This window comes from Gymnodraco acuticeps, unplaced genomic scaffold (assembly GCF_902827175.1).
Source record: "Gymnodraco acuticeps unplaced genomic scaffold, fGymAcu1.1, whole genome shotgun sequence".
Taxonomy (NCBI): domain Eukaryota; kingdom Metazoa; phylum Chordata; class Actinopteri; order Perciformes; family Bathydraconidae; genus Gymnodraco; species Gymnodraco acuticeps.
In genome coordinates this window covers 357,204-376,145 of record NW_022991753.1, presented here as the reverse complement: position 1 = coordinate 376,145, position 18,942 = coordinate 357,204, and the positions used below count along the sequence as shown (strand labels likewise).

Below are 18,942 nucleotides of genomic sequence, written 5' to 3'. Positions count from 1 at the left end.
CTTGGCATTCCAACAATATAAATTGAGTTCATAAAGGCATGGTGTATTACTTTTAGGAAAGTTTGCAAAGATGAAATAACTGCAACAACACCTTCATGTTTATTTGTAAGTGATATGGTTTATATTAACTTAACTTATGTTTTCTTACAGAAATGGGAAGAAATTCAAGTTGGCGCCTTGAAAGCAGAAGGTTTTGTGAAAGTTTTGTTTTATAATAATGTGTAGATCAGATTTGTAGGGGATTTTTTACAGTAATTATCTTGTGTACCTGCATTGTACTGTCATGCTTATGCAATACTCCACTTTAATATGAATTTATACAATTAAAGTGAAGGTTTTTGTGGAGAAAAATGATGTCACAGAGAATATGACATGAGTGTTTGAGTCATTGAGAGACTGAGACATCATAACTCAGATTTGTGTGAGGTTACAATTGTTGATGATTTGCATATCATGTACTCCCCTGTGTAACTCTGAATTGTTAGGAAACTCAAACTTGCATGCTTTCATGATTAATGAAGATCAATGCTTTCTCAAAACATCAGTTTACAAACTCTTGCGCAATGTATAATTCATATCTCAATTATGCTGCTCATAACTTATGCATTTTCACTCAAACCTCAATATTAATACACTTCTGCATGAACAGTCTCACACTTGCACTTGCCTTGTCCGAAGCTTCAGTGAAATAAATGTTTGGGAATATGTTTTTAATTTCAAATTCTGCTGATGTGAAACACGGCCCAGATTTATTTAATTGATCATGAATTTCCTTCGTCTTTGAATTCTTTGTTCACCATGGAGTCATGCGAGAAAGCAAAGTTTCATTCAAGAATTCAAAGTAACACAGGGTGAATACAAAATATTATTTTGGGGGTAAAGTATTCCTTTAGGGGTGAAGGAAGCAAAAAAACACGTACAGATGATTCAAGCTGAGGTTCCAGAGTTTCTACATGAATCTTTAAGAATACAGACATAGTATATCTTATCTTATTATCTTATACTTACAAGTTTAGTCATATGTGATACAGTTTAACTCAATGTGTATTATCTGCAGTTTTCAGGAGTTAAAACATCTGGGCAGCCTGCTGCATCATGGGTAAACATACTTGACTGGGAGTGTGTTCGACATTGCATATTGACATACTGCATACTTATTATTGTGTACTGTGTATTGCATGTTAAAATGACTATTAAGTATGGCATTCCAGCAGACAGTGCACACTGTTATAAACTCAAGCAACATGTCATCTCTGGCTGTATCCATCACAACCTTAACAGTCCAAGCTACCATCAAACTAAAATGTTTATCACAAATGTAAATCTACTTTATTCTACATTTTCCAGTATTATTTTATTAATATTTAAAAAATATCAAACATGCTGAAGATTTTTCTACACAAAATGAAATGTGAGAGTTCCTGTGTTTTCCACATTTGTAAGCATACACACTGGATGGTGCCAAACAATCTGCCTCAAAGTTTAAACAGGCGCAATGCATTTTGGGACATTTGAGCAAGTAGGCTCACGCCCCATAAATCATTTCTTATCTAGTTTAAACCTGGGCATTTCTTGCATACTCAAAATCCACAGAGTATGCAGTTGTGGACTATCTACTCAAATGTACATCATACTTAGTATGTAAGCGTCTGATTTCAACAGAGCCTCGTGTGGAGTATCATTTTCTCCTGACATGAGTCCTGCTCCACAGCTGTTTCAGAGCAAACGCACATCCTCTTTGACATATGGAGCACAGATGTGGCTCTGTGCTCGGACTCTTGGCCAGTGGGGTGAATTCAGCAAAAAAGAAAAAGATGACAGGAGTGAAGGACGGAGAGAAAAAAGAGAGACATGGAGAGTTAAGGGAGAGGAAGAAAAATGCTCTGCAGCAGCCCAGGTGCACGTCGTGAGTGTGTCTGGCATGTTTAGTAGGGCATTCAAAGAAAAGACGCATGTGGTTCCCATTGGGGAGGCAGAAGATAGAGAGGGGAAGAAAAGTGAAAGAGAGAAAGAAGGCTTGAAAGAAAGGGATCTGTGGGGGAAAGAGCAACATTGAGAGAAGGATTAAAGAGAAAAGAACATCTAGAGATGAGAGGGGTAGATAAACACTAGATGGACCTATAGAGGGGTGCACATCCATCCTGCTGTCGTACCCACTGTACTGTAAAGTTGCTGCCCCAGTATACACTATCTTTAAAAACCCTATTAGCAGGCACCCCGGGTCTGTGCTGCAAACCACTGTGTGATGTGTAAAAGCTTAGTTAGTGGTCTGGCATGGTGCATAAACACAGTCGGGTCTAGCTGCAGATGTTTACACACATACTTTCCAGCAAGCTGGTAAGCATTAAGGAGAAAAGAGAGAGAGCTTACTGGCCTGGCAGCGTGAGAACACGAGTGCTAGAGGAGTGTTTTCTAGCAGGGTCAAAGAGTCTTACCTCTCCCCAGTTGCCTGTCTTCCACTTGAAGCATTGACCACCTTTGCAGCGCCTCTGCTTGCTGGGTTTGGGGGACAGATGCTGGCAGCTCTCTTCTGAAACAGGGCGTCCTGACCCGGTCACACAGACCACCTTCCGGGACTTGAACCCTCTTCCACAGGAGGAGGAGCACTGCAACAAGTCAAAAGAAAGAACAAGTGAAATTGAAGTCAAAAGGTACGTTTGGTGTTCAAAGTGCAACTTTAAAAAATAAATTCAGATGTTAAAAAGCATGATTGGGTTTCATAAGTCTGAATACGAATGAAAAAAAGGAGATTATTGCACAGCTTTGATTAAAAAACATGCATTTATTGAACACATCCACAATTTGTGGATGATTTTTAGACTGAAAAAAAGGAGTGATATGACACCCAGATCCACATGGGTAGCTAGTCCAATGGCAAAGCGGGCCCGATCAACCCGGTAGCAGTTTGTTTCATATCCGGGTTCACCGAGTTACTGAGAGTCTAACACGGTGTGACAGGCAGGCAGACACACACACACACACACACACACACACACACACACACACACACACACACCGATGTTACAGGAGGGAGTGGAGAAGCTGGCCTGTGCTCGATCAAAGGGGGCTTTGCATGAGGGGATGGATGGGAAGCGACAGTCTCAGAGTTAAACGAGTATGCGACCCAGCGTGTGGTTGCTGTCCTGACCAGTGACAGACTGTAATAGACTGTGACCTCTGACCTCATTCGCGGCGGGCAAGGCACACTAAAGGAGGGGCTAATAAAATGCTTGGAATTTCATCTGTAATGCACTACATCTATTAGAATTACACATTTGTAAGTGCTGTCAGTTAATACAAATGTATGATTCAGCTTACAATGAGAAACTCGTCATATTACCTGTGTGAATTTTACTCGGGTATTGTTGTGAATCAGTTTTAATAAAATATTACACTGACTGTGTTGCCTTTATATCTTTAGAACAGCACTCTCATTATGAATTGTAGCACACATGATTAGAAGACTTCCCGGTTGATATAATAAGTCACTTATAGTCCTCCTAATATGTATCTCCACTGAAAGATTGTATTTTTGATGTCTGACATATAAGGAAACACGTTTGGTTTGGATGAAATGTGAAGAGTAAATGGCAAATCACAGGGGCATTTCAGAAAACGTCACTAAAGTTAAGACTTCGCCAGGCTGTGTTTTTGTTCACGGCAGGTATTTCTTTTAAAGGTTTGTATGCTTTCCTGCTGTTCTAATGTGCTAAAACGGAGCAGAAAACCTTGGGAATCACTACAAATGAGTCAAATAAAACACCATGTTGGACATGCACTCCTACACACAGGGTTCATTAACTTTGCCCAACTCAACATTTCCTACCTGCAATAAACTATATAAACAACTTTATGTGTATACTTTGTATTTGCAGGAGGTAGAGCAGGTCCTCTACTCATCACAAGGATGGAAGTTTGATCCCTTTCTCGTTCTGTAGCAAGTCATTAACCATAGCGCTACATTTAATTTCAACAGTGTCAATCACTAGTTGGATCAGTCATTCTTAACACATAGGTAATAACAATCCATGGAATTGCAGATACAACATTTAAATTAAGGTATAAAGCGGCAAAGCATTGGTAAGCACCTTGTAAAATGACCCCCGCCCCCCCCACCCTAAATAAACCACTATTCAATGTCAGCACAGCATTTGGGAATCCTATTCAACTCTTGTTTTGTTGGGTTTTTTCATCCCGGGATCACAGCAGTTTCCCAGAACTATGTCTGTGCTGATGGGATGAACCGGGAAGGGGCCCCTCCCCAGATCAAACGTGACCCTTGACCCACCAATACACCACTGCATTGTCTTGTTGACAGCCCCCCCTCCTCGTTTGAGTCACTCTCACTGGCCCCCATATTGGTACACCGTCATCAAGTTGCATTAGACCATAGACGAGCAGCCCGACAGAAAGGGTCAAAGGGGGCTGACAACTTCACAGCGGAGCACGCGTCACCAGGCGTCCCAGAATAAGCCGGGGGTCAGCATTAAGAATTAAATAAACACAGTAAATGAAATGGGAGGGATACCGAGGCATTGTCTCACAGGACAAAGATTCACCTTATAGAAAGAGCTTTGAACTCCTGACACAGACGCTAAAAGCATGATGGCTTTCAAGAGGTCAGCAGAGGCCCTGACCACTTAAAATAACAAGGATATTGCTCAGTGATTTGTGCATTTTCATTCAGGAAAAACACCCCTGTTGAAAAGACTGGCAGGGGAGCACTGCCTAATAAGCTTTTTGCCAGGCCTCTCTTTTGAAATATTTTAGTCAAAGTCAAAAGGTAAAACCCCAAATAAATAGGACACTTCCTTATCCACAAACACACTGTAATTACCATAAAGCAGGAGCTGGTAATCTTGAGTTAAATACTTCATTATAGGGCTCAGAAACAGAACTACAATGTTGCAAGAGCGAGGTTATTGGCATGATGAATGTTGTTAGGGGTTAGTACTTATAGTACTTGCAGTTTTCACTTTTTTGTAAAAACTCTGTGCCAGAGAGTTTGCAGGTTATTTTTTATCTAGCAGAGACCTGTTTACTGAGTGTGATACAAATGTTGGCATTGATTCATATTTTTGCTCAACTAATTCTTCCAAATTCACAGCTTAAATATTGAACTAACTTTGTACCAGTACTGTACATACATTTCAATACATACATACAGGTACAAGATAAACACATATGAAGAGGAATAAGGGGCCAGAAATCTGGGAACTTCTAAAAGTACAATGTAAACTGTAGGTATTTTAGGTTTAGTAATATTACAGCGTACATCAGCCTGACCATCCTTGAGTGCCACACACTAACGCTGTGTCTCAATGGAATACTCTTTTTAGCACACTTCCATGTCGTACACTGTGAGCAGTGTGTTCACTTTGACCATGTAGTGTTGTTTTCAATTGCACAGGGCTGCTGTGCCCTTACCGAAAGTGACTAGCACTGCTGTCAGCTAGCTAGCTAGTTCTACGAGCTAGCAAGTAGTACAAGCTACTGTGTTGACCAGAGAAAGCCCCAGCGCGGCTAGTAGTATAACTTCTGTTACGTAGCAAAGATGGCTGTCGTTGAGAGTGAAAGCGTCCAGCATTCCACACTTCCACCGACTTTGACATTTATTTTGTGGAGTAGATTTATTAAGTGCTACAAAAATCCTTACCCCATACTTTTTCTTGCTCAGTAGGTATGTTGTTCACCCAAAAATGTAAATAGGTACCCATTAGTAAAATAAAGAACTGTAGTATAAATTATTTATTAATGCCCAGATTGTTAACCCCTAATTTCACATCTCATATGTACGTGCAAGCATCGGTACGTTCTCTAATGGTAAACCGATAGTACAAAAAACTGTGAATTCAGAGTAATTGCCCTTTATGCCACGATCTAGAGTGTTAAAGAATGAAAGAAAGAAGAATGGAGAAAGCCTTTGATAGTACCTCTACTTCACTTTAATCGTAACCTTTTCTGGAAATGAACAGAAATCCAACAAATCCATAAAAAATTAAATATTGACATAACATTATAATGAAGTAACAATAAATACAAGTAATTACATAAATATACAGAAATCTTCTTGAAACACAAACTAATACTGCCATTTGTGAATAAGAGACATACATTATGCTTATTTCAAGAGCCTGTTGATACGGTGTTAGGTTGACCTCAAGGGGTCAAACTGGTCTGAATGAAAAATGAAATTAAAGAAGAATGACAGGATGTGCTTTGTTAATACTGTGTCCTCTTATTTAACGCTGCCTTGGAATCACTATAGTATTGGTATTGCTCGTCACAAGCAATACCTCTCATTAGTAAATGATGCATGGTAATAAATGTTCTCACTGCTGTGTTAACAGGCCCTTAAAATAAGGTGTGATGTCAGTACAGACATTTATGACCAGGAGGAGTCAACTGGGAGGGCTGCAGGCAAAAGTTGCTCCTAACCACAGATTCTAGATCAGTTTTGACTGTCCTCAACAGGATGGTGAGTATTAAAAGGTGGGAGTTAACACACACCCTGGATCTGTGTTTAGGACCATCAACTGCACTGGGTAGCCGCAACAACTCAAGCTTAATCTTAGCCAGCCAGAATCCCTCCAGTGCAAGGGAGAGAAAGATACGGCAGGGGGGCAATCATAACAGAGGCTGAGGTAGACACATTAGGTTGGCTCAGAGTGAGAGCTCTGGATACAAAACACTAGTAACTTCCCCTGTGGTCACAGGCATCACGTGTTCAAAGTCAAACATTTTAACAGCCAATTCTCGAACATTATTTCATTATATCTGTGATACACTTTGCATTAAACTGATCAATCTGATCAATCCACTAACTGCTCATGGAAAGATAAAAAGGTACAGGAAAGGCAGTATCAAAAAGCAATGTGCCATAAACACCAAAAATGTGATGGTTCATTTTTGATATTTATATCTCATGTCTCCCTTGTTTGGCCAAAGCACCGCTGCAGTGTAGGTTATCATTGTTTAATGGCTAGTTGAGTTGTGTTGTGTTCTAAATGAGGTATTGTTGAGCATAGCATATTTAGCAACTCCAAGTTCTTACTGTACAAAGAAAACAATAACTAACACAATATAAATACACTCATGTCAAGCATCTTTGGAGCAGAGAGCTTTAAACCTATTGTTTTGGTCACACTAAGGAAATCTGGGTCAAAACCCTCTGCCAAACTGGAATACAATGGCTATTAGTACTAATTACCACAAACCCAGTGAGACATTTTATTTTACAGTGCTAGTTCAGCTGCTGGTGCTGGTGTTTACTACTGTTACTGGACGTTTCAGGGACTTTTGAGTCAACATATTCATGCGTCGTGTCATTTTTGGGGCAACACCACTGTTTGTTTCATAGCAGAGGGTGAATACATAAACTGTAAAATAAAGTGTCTAAATAAGATTAGTAACTTCTCTAAAAAAACACATGTGCCTTGAGACAGATTGAATTCTTGATACAATAGCCATTTCAAAGATGTATATATAACAAATATGTATATATAGTACACAGCCCAAATACAGTCCTATGTAAGTTGGTGCTTTTAAAGTTCATAACAGAACATTGATTACATTGTGTAGCACCGTATAATGGAAATTGTGGGCCATTCTTTGGATAATAAAAGAAGAAGGCATCATACTGTATATTCCTGATATACAAAAACATTCATCAGTATTTGCATATGAACAAAGATTGGCTAAATGTGCGAATACAAAAAGCTAAGACACAAAATAAACCACTTTAAAAAGTTAATGCTATATACAAAAGATAAAAAGGAAAACAAATATCTCAATAAATTATCTTAAGAAACAATATTTTACAAAACTAACTTTGATTGTGATACAAAGTGATCCTGAATTTGTTCAAATACTAACACAAGGCTCAACAACAGTTTTATGGTAACTAGGACTGACAAAAATGTTCTTGTGGTCACAGCTGTCACTGAAGTATTTTTGAAAAGGACTTTTTGGCACATTGCAAGAGAGCATATCTTTGCTGTTAAAGCACAACAGATATTTACTTTCCGAATGTCTTGAGGAAACGTTGACCATTCTCAGGCACCAGAGAGGGAGCAGGAAGTGGAGGAGGTTAAAAGTAGAAGAGAAGTGGGAATGTAATTTCTCCAGTGCAAAAGCACCAAAAGTCAGAGCCCATTTAAGACTGTTTGTGAAAGAGTAAGACTAAAGGTATTGGGAAAACAATGTGAGGTTGAAAAACAAGGTATAGAGTATTTTTTACGAGCGTACCGAGCTCCATGGGTCTGTGCTCCAGTGGGGGCTAGACGGGCACGGCTGAGTATTGCACTGCTCACGATCTGGTGGCTTGTCATGGATCTCGCAGCTCAGATCGTTGAAACGCTCGCCGTTTGGACGCTGACAAACCACCAGCCTTGTCTTTATCCCACCTCCACATGGCTTGGTGCACTGAGGGAAGCAGGAGGAGAGGTTGTGTTTTACAGGTAGGTATGGGGAAAAGGTATTTGAGTGTAAAGTAAAAACTAGGGCCATTGCTGCACGTGATTTATATTCGAAAGCCTTAGCTGAATTTCAATGCATTGGTCAAATTATTTTTCAAACAAAAATGCTGATCCCACATTTTGAAATGTTTTCTTAAAGCTGGTCCATGATCTTTCAGAGAGTAAACTGTAATCTAACCAATCAGTGAGTTGGCATCTGTCTTACCTCTCCCCAGTTGCCGTAGATCCACTGTGGACAGGGTCCTGACTCACAGGACCGTTGCTCATTGGGCTGGCTGCGATCCTCACAGCTGTTGGCAGGGTAACCGTTCTCATCCTGGCACACGACGACACGCCGCTGGAAACCTCCTGCACATGTGCTGGAGCACTAGTGTACAGAGGGAAGAGTGCACACGGTCAAATAGACGGTTCTCACACACAGATGTGCAGTGTATAGGTGTAAATAGGTCCCAGGGGTTATTCTACTGTACATTATTTACATTTCCTTAAGACATGATGACGCACAAACACACACTTAAGTATGACTCGTGGCTGCAAAGTATCAAATCAATGTGTCTTTGAATACATGGTTAAATGCAAACAGTACGAATCAATGTGCACTATGAGTTATAAAGCCCATACTAAGAGACAGGTTATTTTAAACGACTGGCCATATCTGCTGCTATATTAAAATACATATCCTCAAGACAGAGGCAGGAAGTGACACCAGAAATAGCTTCACTCACTTCCTAGAATTATTTGTAGGTCAAAAGTTATTTTAGTAGAGAGACAGTTTAAAAACAACAACAATTGAAATAAAGGGGTCCATATGAGGGACAGCCAGTGTCTCCTGGGTCACGTAATCCCGTGGTGTTACATCACAATAATTAAAAGTCTTGTCTTAAAAGAGACCAGGGCCTAAACAACAGACTCACACTTCATGAGTTATTGTCAATGTTTTTTTTTTGGTTACATAACACAGTGTAGGAGTTAAATCACTTAAATATCTTCAAGGACTCTTAATCTCACTTATTGTATAATAGCTATCTCATACTTGTCTAATATGTTCACAAAACAAACAGGGAACCATCGTGTGAAGAGTTCCCACCAGTCGCGATACCAAATAATGCTAGAAGTATGGCGCTGGCACTTTCTACTTTTGGCGCTCTTGTTTGAACCACACTCATCTACAAACTAAACCTTTATTCTGATCTCAACTACACGCCTGTCAGGTTTTGTGAAAGCATCTTGCACAGGTGTGACACGATTTAGGTGAAAGAAATCTGTCCACTTACTGAAAAACAGACAGAAATGTAAACACCTGGCAGTGTATTAGTAGTTCCCACTGCAGTAGGTTTCTCCAAAATAACTATTTTGCCATGATGACAAGCACAGACTCACAAGTTGACATCAATACCAGTGTCCCTCTGGCTCATATTTACTGAACAGACATTACAGTGGTGTGATGTGGTGCTGCTTTGTGGAAGATGCCTTACCGCTCCCCAGGGTCCAGTCCTCCATTGGTGGGATTGGCTGCGGGGCAGGTTGTTCCTGGAGCTGCCATTTGGAGAGGACGGGAAAGGTCGGGACTCACTGGAGCGGGACGGGCATTGAGACATAGCACAGTCCTGCTCTGCAGGAGGACGATCGTCTAGGTCACACTCATTAGAATTCATCTCCTGCTCACTGTAGTTGACACACTGGACCTCCCGTATGGTCTTCCCCTGGCCACAGGTCACCGAGCACTGAAAGAAGAGAAAATAAGTGCATATGCAATAAGACATAAAAACACATTCTTGAAGAAAACTGTAATTATTAGATGGTGGAGGCAAGTCAAAAAGATCAACCATTTATATCGACCTGCTATTGGTATGAATGGCTTCAAGTGGGCCATCAGACCTGACTGTTTAACCTGCGATTTCAGAGGTTTAACCATATTGGAAACAAATAATCGATCACAGGTGCTATAATAACTTTAGGGTTATGATATATTTACCATGTTGAGTATCCTTGTCATCAAGTAAGTAATTGCAAATCTTAAAAATGCCAACACTATGCACGGGCAAAGAACTCAGCTACAACATGCAACTACAGTACAGAAAGCGATGTGTGGTGCTAAAAAGGTAAAGGTTAAGAAAGCCTTTCTCTCTATCTTTCTTTATCCTTTCCAGGTATTGAAAGATCTTACAAGAGAAACGAGAAGCACAGATGACACTCAGGGAAATGAAGAGATTCACCTTCAGGCTCAGCTCCCTTTTCCCTGTGATAGTCCTGAACAGTGCCTGAATGACTGTGCCTGCTGCATACAGCTGACTTTAGATCTCAACATACAATTAAATCCTCTCACTGGGGGGCAGCAACTAACTCCCAATGTATTAAAGATGTCTGGCGATGCAGTGTCTCCTTAAAGGACCCAAGTTCAGATATATTTCTTTTTAGGAAAGAAAAAGGCAGAACTTTATCCCGGCACTAATGGCGTGTCACGTAGCTCCTCCCTTACTGAGTTCACTTTCCGTCTTGCATAAGGCGATGTATTATACTTATGCAACAGCTGTCTACTCCAGAATCCCACCTGGGATTACACTGTCCAGATGTTTATACTGCTGCGTCACAATGTAATGCCTTTCACATTATTTTAGATACTGCAAGAAGGTTTTACATACAGCAAGTCAAAGTGTATGATCTGATACTAGAGGAAGCTGTGGATGCCTTACTGTTCAAGCCATGAGACCATTAACAAAACGGTCACACTGGAGTGCCACTGCACGACATATGTTATGGGTTAGTACAACTAGTGTGCATGTGTGTGGCTGGGATAGGCCCCTGAAATCATTTTTGGCCTTGGGATGAACTATTTCCATTTGGGGGGGGGGTCAATGAGTGTCTTTGGCTTGGTGGTACATGTGTGGGTGTGTATGGTGACCAGACCTGCAGTCTGGCTGTACTGTATCACAAGTACTCTGATGAGAAACATCTGTAAACAAGACTGGAGCCCCTCACTGCAGCCCCTTGCATCTCCAGAAACGTTTGCCTCACTACACACACACACACACACACACACACACACACACACACACACACACACACACACACACACACACACACACACACACACACACACACACACACACACCACACACACACACACACACACACACACACACACACACACACACACACACACACACACACACACACACACACACACACACACACACACACACACACACACACACACACACACACACACACACACACACACACACACACACACACACACACACACACACACACACACACACACACACACACACAGCGTGTGCAGACAATAATTGTCAGTGTAGTTAAAAAATAATATAGAGGATACTGAAATCAATCAATCTTGCAGGAAGAAAAACATCTGGATTGCAATATTGACAGCACATCATTAAGGTTAATCAACAGATGCAGTTCTAATGGAAACTAATTTCAAACATTTTTTAAATGCTGATTTCATTTGAAACAACAACATCTGGCTTGTATACATGTAGGTACAGCTCTTTTAAGTTGTAATTTTGAGATAAACAGTAACTGGGTCTTACCGCTGTCCATTCCAGCACTTTCCACTGTCCGCAGGCCACTACCGAGCACACTTCTCTGGCAGGGGGTTTTGGGAGGTGGGCGCACGCTGCCTCCTCTGCCACACCACCCTGGTTGTCACGGCAACTCACATAGCGCATACGTGTCCCTTTGCCACAGCTGGCACTACACTGTTTTGCAGAAGAGAAAGGTTAAGAAACTGGAAACCAACAAGAGACAAACAAAATGAAGATGTGACCGGACTACCAACCTGGGTCCAGGAGCCAAACCGCCACTGTGTTTTGTGGCCCTGGTTGGAGGGGACTTTAGTTCCTGGGGGAACAGGGTGGCTGCTGGGACACTGGGCCAGTTCACAGTCCTGTGGAAGGGAGGACACACACACCCATTCATGCAGTGATTAACAAAATGAATATACTGTAACAACATCTGTCCCTGACCACAAAATACCATGAATATCAGAGATAGCTCCTCTGACATGGGACAGTCATTATTAACTTAAACTTTATTCCTTTTGCTCTATGTTTCAGAGTAGTTGTGTTCCCATCAATCCTTTGCCCCAACCTTACCAAAATAACAAGTACAGGGTCCGCCCCGTCAGTTAAAACTATGGATTGTGGCAGTAAGCCACTCAGCATAAAGCCCTGATCCCTGTCATAACAGGTCATAGTGGAGTGGTATTCAGGGCTCCAATGCCCATGCTGGCGTGGTTGTAAACTCCACCCCTAATCCACTCCCTTGTCTCTCACCTTCCGCCCTTTCCTCTTCCCCCCCAATGCCCTCTGACCCCCAGTCTCTAGGAATGAGGGCCTTAATCAGGTTCATAGGATCTGAGTAGGCTCCACATTCCTCACTCCGCCTCCTGATGAAAGCAAATAGTCCTCATGGCAGCATTTAGATTAGCTCTACGCACACTTCCTGTCAAAGTCACATTTAACCTGTATAACCTGGTGTGTGGAAGTACTGAGCAAAGCATCTTTTGCCTCAACCGTTCTCCTCTCTTTATTCAGACCTCCACCCATCTATCTACCCTTCTTTCTCTCTAAGCCCTGCTTGGTGGCTGCCTGGTGGGACTGGCGGCTGGTGGCCCACTTCATGGCTGGTTGGTTGGAATCACAACGAGGTGGGGCGACTGCTTCGGGGTCACTGGCTCTGTCGGCCCAGGCACCGGAATTAAGAGCCGCTGCGACTAGAGGGGGGCCTCATTCTGAGTCTGCATGCTCAGCCCTCTGAAATGGGTTTACGCCCCGCGCTGACCAAACACAACTCTGATTCAGCTCCAAATAGGTTCCTTTGGTGTTTCGGTCTTTTTTTGTGAGTCGAGCACTTAACAAACAGATGCACAAGCAGATTTAGAAAAACAATTCCACATGTAAATCTGATGACATCTACTGTATGTCTGTATCTGTAAGTGGTGGAGGATAAAGGAGCAATATATTTGTAATTGTGTAAATCACTAGCCTGATTTAGTATTAGTAGTTTATTAAACATTAGTATCCTGTGAAATAGGGTTGTTTCGGCCTGTGGTAAAGTGTCCAGCTCTATTGAAATGAACATACAGGAAAGTTTCAAGCGTACTAATTATACAGATAGATAATAATCTATAGTAATCAAAAGAATAACACTGTAAGGTTATCTCAAACAATTTGGTATTTCTTTTGGGGATTCTGTGTGACAGTTGTGTGTCTCTATGTGGGGATAGTGAGGCTGGTATTACCTCCCCCTTTTTCTCTCCCTCTAGACCAGACTAGATCAGACAACATAGCTTTATTGAGACCAGGTGGAAATGAAATGTGTGTGTCTGCCCATGTGTGTTTTGAGTGTCAGTGCGCATGAATGTGGATGCTTCCTTCTCTCCACACAGTTTGAGACTAAACTGTTGCTCTCACAGCGAAGGACAGATAAAGAGATTGTGGGCAGTTGGGAGAAGTGAAAGAAATATGTTATAGAGGGTAAGAGGATGACAGGAAAGAAAGAGAGAATGCCTTACCTGGGTGTCAGTGGGTCGGGTGGCGGCATTACATTCAGTGTCGTCCATGACAGCACCATAAGAGCCAACTACACACTTCACCGCTCGCATCTGGTAGCCTGGCCCACACGTAGTAGTGCACTGGGTTCAAAGAGGGGGGGAAAAGGAGTGGTGGGGAAACATTAGTAACAGAGCGCAAAGAGAAAACTTAGGAAGAGGCAAGCAAATAGCACAGAAAAACAAAGATGTTCATCTGAGCCAAGAAACTAATCCCCCACACAAACAAATTCAAAAACGGTACACCAGGCTCAGCAGATAAAAAGGCTTATTCTGCCCTCCACCCTCTGAGAGAAATCCAAGCTTCAAGCGGGGTCTCAAAGATCAAATACATGAGGAACCTTTGCCCATATACATTGCACTTGTCTTTTTTCCACTGTAGCTAAGTCAGAGGGCACTACTCCACGCTCCCTTCTGCCTCACTGCCTCCAGTGAAACAGGGTCAAGCTTGTTTGGCGGCACCTTCAACTACAATTTGACAACGCTTCATTAAACAACTTCAAATATACCTTAACGTGCGCACATCCTCTGATGGGGGGCACAAAAATATCTCACATTTTTGGGTGTTCAGTTCTCTGTGCACACACACAAATGACTCCTGCACACACAGACACTATATACTGTATGCATAACCCTATATAATGCTTTTGTAGAAGAACACGCCTACCCACATCATCCGTAGCTTTTGTATATTTATTTTGGCAGGATGTGCTCTGAATCTAAACAGGCAAGAGAAGAGGGGACAGTGCTAAATGATGAGCTTAGTTTATCCGTGTCCTCCCCTTCGTTTACATCTGGGAATAATTTATCAGAGAAGCAACAGTAATTGTAAGCTTCAGCCGTTGTGCTGCTTCACATTTGCCAGGGTAGACCTCTATATTGCCTGTGTATAAAATATGTGACTATTCATCAAGTTTCTGGAATAGCCTCTTAAAAGTCTTGGGAAAAAAACACCAATTCTTCATTGAGATAATTGTTGTATATTAGGTCAACTGGCCAATCTGAACGCTAAATTGTAATTCCCAGTTTTAGACCAAACAGAGTGATGTTCTTTTCATCTGTTCTGAAATAAACAGTGATCTTTTAACTTTACACCAGACCCATATTTAACAACCTTAAACCTTAAACAAGGTGTATGTATAAATAGGACTCACCTGTCCCCAGGGTCCGACCTGCCACGAGGCACACTCCGGTTGCTGGCACGTCTGCATGGACTCCAGTTTAGGTGAGCCACAAAATCGGTCATCTAGACGGTCCTCACCAAACTGACACCAGGTCTGACGGTGCTTGTAGCCTTTGCCACACGTCACGAGGCACTGGAATAAAGGAACATTCAGGTTTTAGAGTGAGATATGTATACAGCATGTTATTACATTGAACCTGCTGGAATGCTATTTCATGACAGAGGAAGAGATCACTTGGTGTAGAGGAAAGCAGGATATGCAGATTACAAAACAAATAGTGGTTGGAATGAACCAAAAGACAGGGCCAGAGTGTGTGTTTATGTGTGAGTACAGTGCATAAGTATACAGTGCAGTGTAGGTGTTTGTATTTATCAGCACCACATGGGAGATCTAAAATATTCCTGGAATGCAGCACAAAGCTTTGCGAGCGCCTCGCTCTACAATGTGTAAACTGTACAGCAGTTAAGTAGAATCTTAGCCTGCAATCAGCAATTTCCCAACCCTCAATATAGTGGGAGGAGGGGGACAAACTCCACCAGGGAGGCATGCACGATCAATTTACATTTGACCCAGATCACTGCCGGCTTAAAACTATAGTATTTACATGATTTCTCTTTATGTTGAATAAACATGGCCTCCGAAAAAGAAATGACATTCCTCCAGAAAATGTGGATATGCACAAGCTTCCTGTAACTTTACGCTAAGTCATCATTCCTCGCGTTTTCTATGTATTTTGCTATAAATTAAGAAGAGCATATCTTTAGAGAAACATTAAGTGCATTTGTTTTTAATCTACTATATGTGAACATCATATTTTGGACTGGGAAATGAGAACAGAATAGGAGCTGAACTGACCTCAGACCAGTCCCCAGTCTTCCATTGTGGACAGAGGAACTCATTGCAGGGTTGGACGGTCGTCTTGTCCCTTTGACTGCATTTGCTCTCATCCCCTCCAGCCTCGGCAGCTTTCCGACACACTGCCCCGCGGCGGCGGTTGCCTCCACCACAGCTCTTGGAGCACTGCGATACAAGCGTTTGAACATCAGCTCGTGTAAACATGCAAACACCACCAGTGATAGACTTTGACAAACATCTGGATTATGCTCACACAAACCCGACTTTTCCCACAACTATTTTACCTCAGACCAAGACGAGTACTCCCAGCCGCCTGGGTTACAGTCTCCATGGCAATCTTCCTTGTCATCAGGTTTTTGCTGACTGCTACAGTAACGGTCATCCACCTTCTGGGTTTTACCATCGTCACGGCTGATTTTGGCACAGTATATTTCCAGGGTACGGTATCCGGGGCCGCACTGAGATGTGCACTCACTCTTACGAGCCACATGCCACCTGCATCGAGGGCAAAATCCTTATCAGTATTGTACAATGATTAAGTGAAAACTAATTCATTGATTGGTTAATAATAAAGGCTGGCTGAACTGGTAAAACTAACCTGAGTTCACACTCAGTGTTACAGGGCTCAGTGAAGACAGCAGGTCTTGTTGTACCGTGACACCTCTGGTCTGACACCACCGCCCTGTCCGACTCTCTGCTACAGAGGATCTTCCGCTTGCGCTCTCCTATAAAGACATCATGACGCTTGAACAGCAGGTACTTACAGGTATACTTATATGAACTTATTCCTAAACTCAGAAAGAATGTTGAAATACTGCACCCATGCAAATATTTGTTTGTGTTACCTCCATGAAGAGATATTAAAGAAAATGGTTTTTAGACTTTTGAACTCAGTACACATTTTGCACCATTTGTTTGTTGTTTATCAATGATAAAAACAAATAAATATGCAAAGCTTATGACTAGAGTTGCAATCAATGATTTAATAACTTCATCATCAGGTGAATCTCCTTCAACTGCCTCACCTCGGCATCTTTACGGTCCTCCGTGTAGTTGTCTGAGTCAAAGCAACAGCTTGCTCAAGTACAATTGACAAGATCATAGGATTGCAATGACTACCTGCAGCAATGTTGGTGTGCTTTACCTTGGCCTTTGAGTTGAAATCCCAGCATTTAATAACACTGCACCAACTTTACATGAGTGAGATTTAAACCTCATGTGGCTGCGGGAAATATATTCTCTATCAGTACCATGTTACCAAGTTCTCAGAGCTTTGTGTGCCGCAGACTGCCAGAAAATGAAAAGGTGCTGAGGGCAATACATGTTTGCTGTTTATCCTGCCGTGTGAACTCATTGGTTTCTCTTTGGAATTTACTGTTGGTACTTCAAGCAGGGCAGTGTCAAAAAGTGGAAAAATACATTCTCAGACAAAGTGTTTGAGTCATAACACATAACAGGTTTTCGAGTTTACCTGCGATCCACCTCTACACGCCTACACACCCCGACATATCCAGGATCATGTCAAAGAAGGTAATCGGACACAGCACACTACGAGTTTGAACTTTAATCACTTGTTCCAAACCTATATGTCTAGCACAAAGCTGTCAAGTTTAGCCAAACAATCCTCTCCCTCCTATGCCTCCGGCTCAGCAGTTCCCACGTCGGCTCTCTCCGTCTCATCTCTTTTTTACTCTCACCACAAGATTTATCATCGACCACTCGCACCACCTCACTTTGCCAGACCCTTGGTGCCTCCCCCTCACCTTGGCACAGTCGGCTGCACTCCTGCCAGGGCCCATAGGCATCCCAGAAGAAATGCTGAGGTTTGTCTTCTATGGGGATGTTGAAGGAGTACCTAACATCTGGGTTGTAAAGGTTCCCCACAGACAGCACCTGCGGATTAGGCAGGCAATGTGATATGCATTATATTACAGTAGGATTATGAGTTTTAGACATCATACATAGTCCACTCGTTCTTAAGTAAAGGTAAAAACCTTTGAAGGTCAAACCTGTAGAACTAACATTTTCAGTGGCTGGATAAGGACAATTTACCTGGACAATGATGTCTTCCTCCATGCGCTCAGTACAGTTGATCCTCTCAATTACATGGTCAGAGCCACTGTACTCAATGACAGCATTTCCTACTTTGATTTCCCTTTTGAACATGCTGACCACAAACTCTCCATTAAGCAGGAACTCTCCGCGGCTGTTTGATATGGCTGCAGAGAGAGAGAGAGAGAGAGAGAGAGAGAGAGAGAGAGAGAGAGAGAGAGAGAGAGAGAGAGAGAGAGAGAGAAAACACTTGTTTGAACCCACAGAGACAGAGAGCCAAAATGAGTGGAAATTCGATGTGAAATTATTATGATGACTTTAAACAAGCTAAGTAAAAGAAACAATAGCTTGATTTTTGCATTTTACAGAGCACCTTAGCAACACTGTGGATGACATTTTCATTAACATTAAGGCACATGCAGTAGGCAGCAGTAAAGTCTTATTGGGGTAAAATAATCCTCTATTCCCGGAGCAGTCCCATCCATGGGCATCCTGTTCTGTTCATCAGCAGTCTGCTGCACTCATTCGCCCTAATGCGATTATGGAGCTAATTTCCTGCCTTTACTTTCCTGGCCATTTCCCACATTACCCTAATATGACCGTATGATTCATTCCATCAAAATCGCTTCCAGTTAATGACTGTGCCCACATAAAAACACACATAAAAACACACACAATAAAGGGTGACAACTAAAAAAAAACATGTTAATACGTTTACAGGGCGGCATATAGTCATGCATAAAGGGAAATATACAGACATAGAGACAGAATAACGGATACAAATATGCAAACA

At 42.0% G+C, this 18,942-nt stretch overlaps 1 protein-coding gene across 2 annotated transcripts in view; it reads right to left on the bottom strand.

Moving 5' to 3' along the window:
- The window catches only part of LOC117534936 (A disintegrin and metalloproteinase with thrombospondin motifs 9-like), a 46,776-nt gene that overhangs the window by 11,180 nt on the left and 16,654 nt on the right, over nucleotides 1–18,942 (bottom strand). For both annotated transcript variants that reach the window (XM_034199212.1, XM_034199213.1), the window contains exons 18-30: nucleotides 18,150–18,316; nucleotides 17,861–17,990; nucleotides 16,696–16,822; nucleotides 16,382–16,592; nucleotides 16,098–16,262; nucleotides 15,213–15,374; nucleotides 14,023–14,142; nucleotides 12,286–12,393; nucleotides 12,038–12,205; nucleotides 9,953–10,201; nucleotides 8,683–8,844; nucleotides 8,248–8,424; nucleotides 2,436–2,606 (exon numbers count right to left, since the gene is read on the bottom strand). In XM_034199212.1, coding sequence (XP_034055103.1) covers nucleotides 2,436–2,606; nucleotides 8,248–8,424; nucleotides 8,683–8,844; nucleotides 9,953–10,201; nucleotides 12,038–12,205; nucleotides 12,286–12,393; nucleotides 14,023–14,142; nucleotides 15,213–15,374; nucleotides 16,098–16,262; nucleotides 16,382–16,592; nucleotides 16,696–16,822; nucleotides 17,861–17,990; nucleotides 18,150–18,316 — 2,117 coding nt within the window. The remainder of the gene's footprint in view (nucleotides 1–2,435; nucleotides 2,607–8,247; nucleotides 8,425–8,682; nucleotides 8,845–9,952; nucleotides 10,202–12,037; nucleotides 12,206–12,285; nucleotides 12,394–14,022; nucleotides 14,143–15,212; nucleotides 15,375–16,097; nucleotides 16,263–16,381; nucleotides 16,593–16,695; nucleotides 16,823–17,860; nucleotides 17,991–18,149; nucleotides 18,317–18,942) is intronic.